At 39.6% G+C, this 12561-nt stretch overlaps 1 protein-coding gene across 1 annotated transcript; it reads left to right on the top strand.

The window, feature by feature from the left end:
- The first annotated feature begins 629 nt into the window (after positions 1–629).
- Positions 630–11482, top strand: tnfsf10l3 (tumor necrosis factor (ligand) superfamily, member 10 like 3). Its single transcript, XM_053478704.1, has 5 exons — positions 630–1006; positions 4662–4811; positions 7411–7447; positions 7903–7995; positions 9402–11482. Exons 1-5 carry the CDS (start codon positions 716–718, stop codon positions 9857–9859), a joined length of 1029 nt encoding a protein of 342 aa, XP_053334679.1. The 5' UTR covers positions 630–715; the 3' UTR covers positions 9860–11482.
- Positions 11483–12561: the final 1079 nt, after the last annotated feature.

The following is a 12561-nucleotide window of genomic DNA, read 5'->3' as shown; positions in this document are numbered from 1 at the left end:
AGCATTAGAATTTCCCTTTACTACAAGGAAAAGGCCCCAACATTCCTGAATGACAATGTCTCTGTGTGCAAAATGAGGCCCAGTGAGGTACCAGGATTGAAGTGATAGAAATTATGTGGCAGCACAGAGCCTTGACCTCGATCCCACTGACGACTTTAAATGAATTGAGATCCTGACTGCATATATGCCTCCTCACCCAACAATGACCGACAGTGCCAGACCTCAAAGAAATTCCCACAGCCACACTTCAAAATCTGGGTTAAAGGAAAAGACATTTTTGAATTTTCCGGGTAATTTTGAGGTAGTCCGTTACAGAGCACCATGCACATTCTAGGGCAAAAAAAAAAAAAAAAAAATTATTAGAGCCAATTCAATTACTGGCATGTCTTATTGGAGAAAACAGGAAAACCCAGAGGAAACCCAGGTGCAGACTGACAGAATTGTGCTCCTCTTAGTGAGTAAGGTGAAGATGCTTCGTTTTGGCTAATGAAAAGAACAGAGAACGTGTACCTAAAATGACCAGTAATGGGATTCTAAGGGCAGCTGGTGGAGTTATTTATTTATTTATTTATTTTGGCAGTAAACTGTAGAACAAAGCCGGGCAGCGCAGAAGCCGGACGCGCGGAGACAGCCTGGAGCTGCGCTGCGCTGCGCACTGCGTCTGGGGTTGTGCCAAGAGATCTTCTGTCCGTGAGCTCAGTTTGTAACTTGCTGCATGTCAGAAGTTGATAGGCTGATGGATGGAGTGTCCGTGCCTACAACAGCCTCGTCTGAAGGCATTAAAGAGCAGTCACCAGAAAGGAACGCCTTGGCATCCGAGACCAACTCCGACTCCAGTTATCTGAGGTCCGTCTGCAGCGAGTCGTCTTTCATCATGGCTGAGCCGAAAATAACCGTGGAAGCGCCGTCCAAGTTCTGGATAACGACCGTGTTTGTGGTTATGGTGGTTCTTCAGGTCGCCTCCACTACTGGATTATTCGTTTATCTCAATATGTCAGTGGCTCAGGTAAATGACACCACATGAGAACAAAACAATCTTCTCAAATGCAACTGCAGAAAAAGAAAAAAAGTTTGCTTGCCGAATTATCTGATCAGGGCTGAACAATCTTTCATCTTTCTGTACTGGATGTATTAGTTTGTTCTTTCCTTGCTTGCATTATCTGTGTTAACACAATTTATTGTCATTATCCCTGTTTTGTGTACACATCTGCTTGTTATACTTAAAAAGGAAACTTATCCAGCACTGACCTCACTATACTTTCCAGGAGCAAAAGTTACACATGTAGGCTACAGGGTCAGTATTCCCTGCTTTCCCTGATTTCAGGCATATATTACACACATATCATGTATAGAAGGGAAGAACTTTGTATATATTCATAATGTTGTGTATGCCTAAAAATTATTCTGATAAGTTCTTCATTTCATTAGTAAACAATAACTTAATCGTGTTAGGATCATGAGGGATGAGAACAAAACAAACTCCTGAGTGCAACTGCACAAAAGTTTGAGTGGAAAAAGATCTGATCCGAGCTGAACACTCTTTCATGTTTCTGTATTGCATACAATGTTTTGTTCTTTCCTTTCTCGGATTATCTTCATTTATACAATTCGTTGCTTTAATGCATTGTCCTTCTCTCTGCCTTTGTGTACACATCTGCTTGTAATACTCTAAATGGGAACTTATCCAGCACTGACCTCATTATACTTTCCAGGAGCACAAGTTACATATGTAGGCTACAGGGTCAGCATTCCCTGCTTTCCCTGATTTCAGACATTTATTCACAAGCAAGCTATGTTAAATACAAACACATAATTTCCTGCACACTACATTAAAAATAAAATAATCTATTAATCGATCTTGTAATGTTACAACATTTATGTTTCTATCCAGCACAGTTTTAAAGAAATGATTGGACATAATTAGGGAAGGACTTTATGCTCATCCTTTAGAATCATAATGTTAATCATAAAAGTTTTTCATTTTATTAGTAAACAATAACTTAATACATTTCAAAATCATGATGACCATGCACAGTTCGGGCTTGTTATCTGCAGCTAATTAAGGTGTCATAAAAACGAAATTTTTGAAAGTGCACACAAAAATTTAAATTGCTCAGTATATATACAGTATAAAGTTCTTAAAGCAATATGCTTTTAATGCAGGTTAATATATCAGTTTTAATACTTTCATGACTTTTTTAGTGTGGAAATCCAAAGCCTCTTGCTGGGCTGCAACGAAGCAATGCTTAAGTCTGTGTATATAATGCATAACTGTCCTGTAAATAGTCTGACCTTGCTAAAAACCACAGCACTTGGGGAGCAAAACTTTGACTACAGCTACAAGTGAGTGACATTCCCACAGAGATACGGCTGTTAAAACAATCATCCAAACAAACGAGAAGCACAACAGTCGTATGAGATTTTCATATGTGGTTGTTTATTAAAGTGATAGACTGGTGACTTTGTTTGCGCAGTGCTACCCTGGAAATTCTGTTTTGGTGTCTTACTGCTGCTGTGATCTTATGTGATCAGCTCCAATGCAATATTAAAGACACTAACTTTGGGCTAAGGTGGGGGAGACTAGTGAGAGATGACTATTTATAGCTGTTGTAACTAGTAGTAAGGAAACCGATATCAGTCTTTCAATAATTTATGTTTTTTATAAAGTCTTCTTAAGTCATGCATGCTCTTCACTCATATAACTTCATAGTCATTATTGTATTGTGGTTAAAATGGGAACTGCAACTAAGTCTATCCCACTGGGACAGGAATCACGCTGCCCCATTTTTACCTTTTAAATATTTACAACGGAGAAGGAGAAGCAACGGATAGGTCAGTTACTGACACGATTGCCTGGGTCATTTTTGTTTTGTTTTTAACACCAATTTGGGTTAGTTAAATAATATTCCAGATCTTGTTTTTTAGTGTTTTTTAGGTTTATATTAAGTGTATTGCAGTAAACATATTAAAAGAAGATCAATTGTTCCCTTTTCCCTTTTCCAAATGTTTATTTTTTTATGGTGAGGGGAGGAGGTTTAGTTTCATGTCCTTTTTTTTGGTTTTGCTGAAACCTGGTAACCTCTGATTATAACACAAGTGACCACAAGAACTTATTTGCATTGTCAAAAATACACAACATTAAAGGTAACTACAGGGTGTCCTTTTATACTTGGTTTATATTGGCATAAGGTGTAGATACGATCGGAATTCGAGTTAAACCAGGACTTGGTGATGAGATTTACATTTAGAGAAGACTTCAAGCACAGTCCAGTGATGAGACTCTAAGCCAAAGCAAACTGCGGTGGCTCAGACCTCTCATGAACTTTCAGTGAGTGGAACACCTGATTCTTGAAAATTGAAGGTTAACTTGTCACCAGTTTGTGGAAGAGATACATCAGTTTGTGAGAACTGTACAAAAAATCATTAATGAACACCATTTGCACATTACAGGAACTTGGCTGGGAGTTCCTGCCACATTCCCATACAGTCCTGACCTCACTGTAAGCCATTTCTACAGGTTTGGGCCTATGTAAGGAGTTCCTGGGAGGCCAGTGTTTCAGACGTGAAGCAGGCAGTCTGATCATAGCTACTAAAAAACGTTTTACCTTGATGGTATCCAAGCACTAATGGGACGCTGGGATAAAAGCATTAGTGAAGCAGGGGATTGTATAGAAAAATAAAGTTTATAGAGTTTTTACTCTCACGACTATGTTCTGTTATTCTACACAATCAAAAATCCTGGTTTGACTTGAACACTACTTGCATTTTTCAGATAACCTGGCTTTTATTGTAATTCCTGTGCCAGAATCAGGGAGCTGGTACAAGTGGGAATTTCCCCTAGGAATGGAAACTTTTGGGACACCTGAACTAAAAGAAGTATACAGTATGTATGGTATAGTCATTGTAATACTTGACAAATTGCAGTGGTATTAGAGGAATAAACCCCTTCAGGATATGCTGTTGTCTTTTGAAAAATGACAGTAACTCTGCATTGTGTCAGGTGGATATTCTTCTTCTTTCGTGAACACATTATATTCTACCATAATGTATGGGGACTTTTGGGACACTTACCTGGTACCTGGTAATGACATACTTATAAAAATTAATAATAACACAAAACACTACATATTGTCTTTTAATTAACTTTTAAATCTATAAATAGAACAAAACCTAACCAACATGTAACTGATATGCTATCAGTGCTGGTGCACAGGAAATACGGCCTATATATGGAGATCAGTATTTCCTTTTAAACATTACCTTCATATATCAGAATTATGGGAGTTTGGGCCCAAACTTACTAGAAGTGTTTTCAGTCTCACTTGTACGCTTATCACCCATGTCTTGCTAACATCCGCACCCACACCCTAACCAAACTGAGCCTTCCATTAGGCTCACTTAATGTTTATGTCATTTTATGGCAGTGTTTCTTTTACAGTTTTGTTGTGATGACATTTCTGGATGTGTTGCAGTGCGGATTCCTGTGATGGGAGGGTTGCAGGCAGCGCTAAACATCTGCTCACACAGCAAACATGTTTTTTAAGTTACACTTTAAAGTGTCCTTTGTATCAGTCTCTGTGCATTGTGAACGATCTTATGATCCTTTGAGGTTATTTTGGTTTTAACCCGGTTTCTCATTTTTCTCTCTGGCGGATGGACAGGCCCGGAGTCAGGGTTTGTCTGAGGAGCTGCGCTGTCTTGGGCTGCTGAATGTGCTGGAGAAAGATCAGGAAGTGCCGGATGGTTTGCTACAGCTCTTCGGGGAACCATGCATCAGACTGGCTGAAGGAATTAGGACATATATATCCAAGGTAGATGAAATATCTGGGGTTTCTTACTGAGGATGGACAAGGAATTGTATTTAAATTATGATTACAATATTTCAATTATCTTCAGTAAGTACTTTATTATGTGGATCAGGGAAAACTCTATGCATGAGTGAGATGCCAATTTATCACTGGGCACCATTCACACATTTATTAACACATTGGATGTCACGTCATGTCAAATGGAGCAGCACATCATGCTCTGCGGACACAACTTATTCGGTTGCATTTTAAAGGAATGTTCAGACCACACCGGCTGTGTTAGCGGCATGTTAGTGAATATGCTTTAAGGCAGTTCTTTCACGTGTGTGTGATCAAACCATACATTTAATAGAAACTCACTAAAGTCACAAACTCACACTTTATGCAACCTATACTTTCTACAAAGATCATGCTTGTTAAACCTGTAGCTGCACAGCAAATGCTTGTAAGGTGGAAAATAAAATAAATACACTGTATAATCATTCAGGAATCCCCACTGGCTTTTTATGTTGATAATAGCGCCCTCGTCTGGACATTATGGTATAGATTGGGTATACTATATAGACAAAAGTGTTTGTCCAAACCTGCTATTTATTAATTTTAGGTGTTTCAGTTAGGCCTCTTATGAAGTACCCCAGTGAAGGATAATCTTAATGGTTCAGCTTACCAAGACATCTTGAACAATGCTATGCTTTGAACTTTGTGAAAACAGTTTGGTGAAGGCCCTTTTGTATTCCAACATGACTGTGTCCCAGTGCACAAAGCAAGGACTATAAAGATGAGTTTGGAGTGGAAGAACTTGATTGGCCCTAACACAGAGCCCTGACCTCAACCCCATGGAGCATTTTGGAATGAACTGGAAGGGAGATTGTGAGCCAGGCCTTCTCATCCAACATCAGTGCCTGACCTCATAAATGCTCTACAGAATGAATAGGCATGCATTCACCCATAGAAACACTCCAAAATCTTGTGGTCAGCCCTCCAAGCAGAGTGGAATCTGTTATAGCCGACTCCATATTGAAGTTTACGTATTTAAATACAGCATCATTATAGGTTTGGGCAAATCCTTTTGTCCATATAATGCACAGTAGCTGAACACATTTGATGGCTGATTTGATTTCCTCATCTTGATCTTATGTGCTATTTTAGGGAAGGACATATACAATGGTGGCCAAAAGTATTCAGACAAAAGTAAACTTCAATGTTTTAGTAATACTCATTTTTTTAACTAAGGACAATCAAAATAATAAAAATATAGATTTTCCCTGTCATGTAGTGAAATTACTACACAACAGTCAGAATTAAGTATGAACTTCTTTATTCTTCAAACCAGCTGTGCATAAAGTCATAAATCATAAGGCTTACAGTACTCGCTCAGTCCATGCCTGCTTGATTGCTTCCTGAAGAACATGACCAGAAATTTGCACTTCACTTGGGAATTCCCTAGTTTTTCCATGTTTGTGCAGACGAGGATTCCCTGCCTTCAGAAAGTTAAAAACTGTTACACATATTTGTTTCATCTATAACTAAACCAGCTGATTCTAATTAGCACAACTCTTTAACCAGATAGGCTTGACCTTATTAGTGACATCACTTGTTTTGTGCAGACGGGGAGCTATAATACATAGCATATGTTGTCTAAATACTTGGCTGAGTGTGTGTGTGTGTGTGTGTGTGTTTAACTGGCGTTTTAACTGCTTATTTATCCATTAATTTATCTCAGTACAACATCAGTTAAAAAAATCAGAAATGTAATATCGGGGACTGATAATTATGACGATAAGAATTAAATGGGTTGACATACTGTATCTCAAAACCGGGGACCTTCTGGACCATAGTCCACTGCCTCAACCAATGAGCTACCCCTGCTCCATACATGACAGATCAAGGCTAAATTTTGGGATGACCTAGTCTTAGAATCGAACTGGAGGCCCTGGAGCTGTGAGAGAGCAAGACTACCCCAGACTAGAACAATATTTATACAAAGATTTCTATTTAAGTGCATGGTCTGGGCTTTGTTTACTCGGGTATCTAGTAGTTTGGTTTGGCTACACATATTAACATGTGCAGTTTTTCAGGGCATCAAAACATCAAGTGGAACTTCTTACTGTACATTCCACACTCTGTCCTTAGTACTGTAGTTCTCTTTCCAGTTCGTTTTGTATTTTTCCCCCCTCGCTCTTTCTCTTTCTCTCTCCTGACATGGCCTATACGCTGAAAAACCTTCTTGTATATTTGATATGTGGCCATGAAGGAAAGTCGATCACTTGCGATGTCAACACTTCTTTGTACTGTTGGCAGGAATTTGCCTGCAGTCCTTGTGGCTTTTGTTTTCTCAGAAGCTCTGTGCCTGGTTCCGAGAGGATAAACGTGTCTTGAATGTTGTCACGAGGCACCGCTGAAGCCTCAGACTCCTGCTAAGCTCTATTGTCCTTGGACAGTGTTAAAATTTCCTGGATGTATCTCACTTTACTCTCACACTTTACATTGTAGATTTTTTTAATACACATTTGATCACACTAGTTTTAAGGTGGTCCACAGAAATTATGTTCATTGTTAACGTTTTGTTTTTAGTGAGCAGCTTTTCTGATTTCTCGCTTAGGTTACAGAAAGCATCATCTCGCAGCACGTCTTTCAAGGTAAGTTGTAGAATTTTAAATCAAGAAAACCTGCTGTGTAATGGTGGCATGGTGGCTTAGTGGTCAGTACTGGCGCCTTGGACCTCCAGGGTCTGGGTTCGATTCCCGCCTCAGGGTCTGTGTGCATGGAGTTTGCATGTTCTCCCTATGCTGGATGGTTTTCTCCCACAATCCAAAGACATGCAAATTGGTGTTCCCAAATTGCCTGTAGTGTGTGAGTGAATGGTGACCAGAGGTCCTACCACAATTGTTAACAAATGGGAATAAATACATTGGGCACATTGGCCTCTACGGTCTCTAGTTGGACTACAGAGGTTCCTAGATGGATAGAACAGGCTTCCCATGCCACCTGATACAGATACACATATTAAACAAGTAACTAAATTCCAAATGTTCAAATTGCACCTGCTCCCCTTGCATTCCCCCAACCCCCCTCACACCCATCTTTCTTACAGAAAGACCAGCAGCTGAGCCCCGTCTGAAAGTCCACACTGGTGGGAACCAGAGGCCCTCGGCTCACCTCACCCTCCGAGACAATGGATTACAAGGTGTGTACATGCGCATGTCAGAGAGAGTTAGGGTGGAACCTGTAATCTAATGTAAACTCAAATAGTTCATTCTTTGTTAAACAATCTAGGAACTATTTTCAACTCAGCAGTATATTGTAATGTACAGAACCCCAAAACACCAGGAACAGGATGTGTTCTGTTTGAGTCTGTTCTTCCTCAAGCTGTCTCAGGGAGTCATTCCTTTCTATTATATCACAGCCCAGTTGGATTTTTGAATCTGACTAGTCAGAAGGTGTTGACTATTGATAAAAGTTCTATCTATAATAAATAAATCACAGTTTTATATTAATGCACGTCTTATTTTGTCTATAGTAACAGCTAAGTCTCAGGGACCTGTTAGGTAGACACATGATCCAAGCCCACCAATAAATGGATTAACACTGTGTTCTTATTTAGCATTAAAAACATATAATCGTTCTTAAACATTTAGACTGATTTTGTGTTTCTCTGTAAAATGATAAGCTGTGATTTTTTTGGTCATATTAACTGATTAAATCTTATACTACATTGTTGTGGATTGACTAGTACCTCCTAATGTCTGCCTTCAGCTATTAAATTGGAGGCACATATTCGCCTCAAATTGCTTTGTATGCATTAATGAGGATTTCTCATCACTGGAATTAGGGTCGTTTCCGTGACCCGTTACAGCATAAAAATTCCTCTCTGCACAAAGCAAGGCCTATGAAGCCTGGGGCACCTTTGGGATGAATTGTGCGTCTGACCTCATTAATGCTCTTGTGTATGAATGGGTACAAATTCCCATAGCCATGCTTTAAAATCTAGTGCAAGGCCCTACCACAAAACAGCAAAGAATGCACAGAGTTTGGGATAAAATGTCCAACAAGCACATATTGTATGGGTATGTTGGTCATGTGTTACATACCTTTGACCAGATATCTACTTACTCAATCTACTCGAATCTACTCACTCACTCATCTATACCGCTTTATCCTGTATACAGGGTCACAGGGGGCCTGGATCGTATCCCAGGAGACTTAAAGCACGAGGGGGAGGGGGGGGGACACCCTGGATGGGGTGCCAATCCATCACAGGGCACACACACATACACTCATTTATACACTATGGGCAATTTGGGAATCTGCATGTCTTTGGACTATGGGAGGAAACCGGTGCACCCAGAGGAAACCCACCAAGGAGAACATGCAAACTCACCACTGACCACTGAGCCACTGTGCCGCCCTAGGGAAAATCTAAAAGATTAAAAACAACAACAAAAAAAAACATCAGTCTCAAATCATGATTATCAAATTATTATTAAAAAATGGCCCCTAAATCACATTAATATACAATTAATGAGAACTGGCTGCAAAATAGAATTTCTTTTTTTATTATACATATATCCCTGTTTTTTTTTTTCTTTTCAGGCCCGACATCTTTAACTCCTCAAAAAGAGCTCCACCAGTCCTGCCGTCACCCTGTACGTTCCTGGGGCAACCAGAGCTTCGGCACACACCTGCACAACATGACCGTGTCGAATGGACAGCTGCGGATCCCTCAGACAGGACGCTATTACCTGTACGCTCAGGTCTACTTCCGGTACCTCACATTGTCCAACAGGGATCACCAATCCAGCTCAGAGAGCCAGCAGGTGGTGCAGTGTGTATATAAGAAGACGGCCTATGCGCAGCCCATTCAGCTGCTGAAGGGAGTGGGCACCAAGTGCTGGGCCCCGGACAGAGAGAACGCCCTCCATTCCATCTACCAGGGAGGCATGTTCGAGCTGCGAGCAGGAGACGAGATCTTCGTCTCGGTGTCCTCTCCTACCGCGGTGCATGCGGAGGATTCGTCCAGTTACTTCGGAGCCTTCCGCTTTGACCTCTGAGCTGTGCTCACTGGGGGTCTAAGGCGTTCAATATGCAGACTGTGAGAAAAAGGAAAAGAGTGGGTGGAGTAAGGAAGGATCTGTGCAGCTTCCTGTTTACTCAGACCAAATCAAATGACTCAACAGCAGACTAATAGAGTGCAGACGGAGCATGCAAGTATTAACACCAGAAGGATGCTTCATATGGGAGTGGAAGGAAAAGACAAAAGAAATTCTTCAAAAAAGTAAAAAAAAATAACAAAAAGTTAAACTTCTCATGGTCAGGAGTTTTTTTTTCCCCTTGGAAGTGTGCAGTTGGACTTTGAATGGGTGGTCTAGGGTTTGTGGGAACACAGCTGAGGAATTTCATGAATTTACCAGGATTTAGTCTGGACGAAGAGCAGCACAATGTATAGACATATACAAACGGACCAGTGCTGACAGCTGGTGTGACACAGATCCAAATAGTCCAAGAAAAATGCATCACTGATAATAATACTGTTTGTACAAGAACATTAAATATAATTTTTTTTTATTTTTATGTTGAGTCAGCCATAATACAATTTACTAGTCGAGTTTTTTTGTTGTTGTGTTGCTGTAGTTTCACATGCACTAGAGCTACTAGTCTAATAACATCCTATTAGTGATGTGACTTCCAACTCTACAGCGAGTCACGCCATTTGACTCAGCTCACCAGATCATACAAAGAAAATCAGAAGTTCAAAAGAGGTTTCCAGTGACTCATTGAAGCGGTTATTTTAACTGAATGAATGAATTAACTTCTAAATGAATGAGTAATGCATGCCATTACCGTCATCGAGGATAAACTGTCGCATTTGGGTCACACATGGATTCTGTTTAACATTGTCCAAAATGTGCGTCTAAACCATCACACTCACTCACAACATAAACAGATGTGTTTATGTGGTTTCGCACACCATATCTAATCTCCTTCCGATTCCATTTTGGCTGATAATTTAGTAATTTAACTATATTATCCGCACATATTCTAAAGAAGGTGAAAGTTTTTTAAAGGGAATCATGAGACTTGGATCATGAGGCACTACGAGCCTGAGAGTAAACGGCAAAGCATTGCCAAAAAATGAAAAGTTAAAAATTGTAAGTTAAAAAGTTGGAAAATTGTATGCTTAAAGTTTTCTGGGAATCTCAAGAGCCAGTATTGGAACATTATCATATTGAAAAAGTGAAGACAGTGGTAAATTTTTTTAATGAAGAAGTATAAAAGCTTGTTTATAGATGGAAAAAGTGTACGGAAAAGCAAGGAGATTATGTAAAAAAAATTATGTATTTGTCTTAATTCGTTAAGTTAATTTGAATATATTCTACAGCCAAAGTGCGGATAATTTTTGACTCACCCTCATACATAGAGTGATGCAATTTGTTTTGTTAGGGCTCGACAAACTCGCTCTGGGCAAAATAAATGCATGCTTACTTGCCACCAGATGTGGAAAATCCAGCTGTAGGAAAGTAATCTCTTCCCTATAACTTTGTGTTCATGGAAATATAAATAAGGCCAGATTTTAGGCTAGAGGCAAGATTTTTGAGGCTAGATTCATACAATTGCATCCTCAAGTCATTCTTTCAACATTGTATCAGACATTTTAACAGGGATAAAAAATTAAGCCACAGGGATCAAAAATGATGAAGCTATGTATTATTTTTTTTTTTTTTTTGCCCAGCAGTGCTGCCCCCTGATTGGCTAATAAGATAACTGCGCGAATATTCAGAGGACAACGGGTAGTTTATATTTCATACATGCTTTCTGATTGGATGAAAAGTGTGCAATATTCAGTTTCAAAAACAACTTTTCAAGGTTTTTTTTTCACTTATGCATTTTATCTGAAACCAGACAGGTACTTCTCAATGACATTGAGCTTTGAATTGTAAATAGGTTCCTTAAGAAAATAAACGACATTCCTATGTTCATGGTTGTGGTTTTTGAATAACCTCACATGTGCATCAGCCAGCGGATTTACTCACACGGACACTCACTGTTTATGTCTGAATCACCATCAGAATCCATTTTTGTATGAGCAATGCAGTCTTTGTGAAGAGGTGCGTGAGAGCCCATGGGAAATATTGTAGGTCAAAACACACTAAATAGGCTGTGTCAGTGCAGATGCGTGTATTACACACATGGTCTTACTTTCAAGGAATAGCTGGCTTTACCTCGTTACCCTCAGGACTGACAATTCTTTTACATTAATCAGAGAAAATATTTTCATTATCACTGTAGTCATTATATAAGGGGTGTTCAAGTCAAACTGGGACTTTTGATTATACAGTTCTTTTGCAAGTTGTTGACAAGTTATGTGTAGATTTTTAAGGACCAGGTGATCCTTTCTCATGGGAACGACTGCAGTGGGCTCTGAGCCACCTCGGCCAGGATTATCATTCACAGACGTACGGCCTTCTTTAAAATTCCATTTGAACCCTTTTGTAAATGTTAATGAAGTTTTACGCCTTTCCATCACAAGTCCTCGTACCTCATACATAATTCCCATGGTGACACCAGCAGAAAAATCATCATACACACAATTCCATATTAGTGGCATTTGTGTCCCAAAGTTATTTATATTTGTGTGTATGTGTATATACGTATACATACATACATACATACATACATACACACACACACAGCCAAAAGTATGTGGACACAATGATCACACCTACATGTAAGCCTTCCTATGTCCTTGTATGCT

The sequence above is a fragment of the Clarias gariepinus genome, chromosome 19 (genome assembly GCF_024256425.1).
Source record: "Clarias gariepinus isolate MV-2021 ecotype Netherlands chromosome 19, CGAR_prim_01v2, whole genome shotgun sequence".
Classification (NCBI taxonomy): domain Eukaryota; kingdom Metazoa; phylum Chordata; class Actinopteri; order Siluriformes; family Clariidae; genus Clarias; species Clarias gariepinus.
Note: the sequence above shows the minus strand (reverse complement) of the source record. Positions and strands in the feature narration are given on the sequence as shown.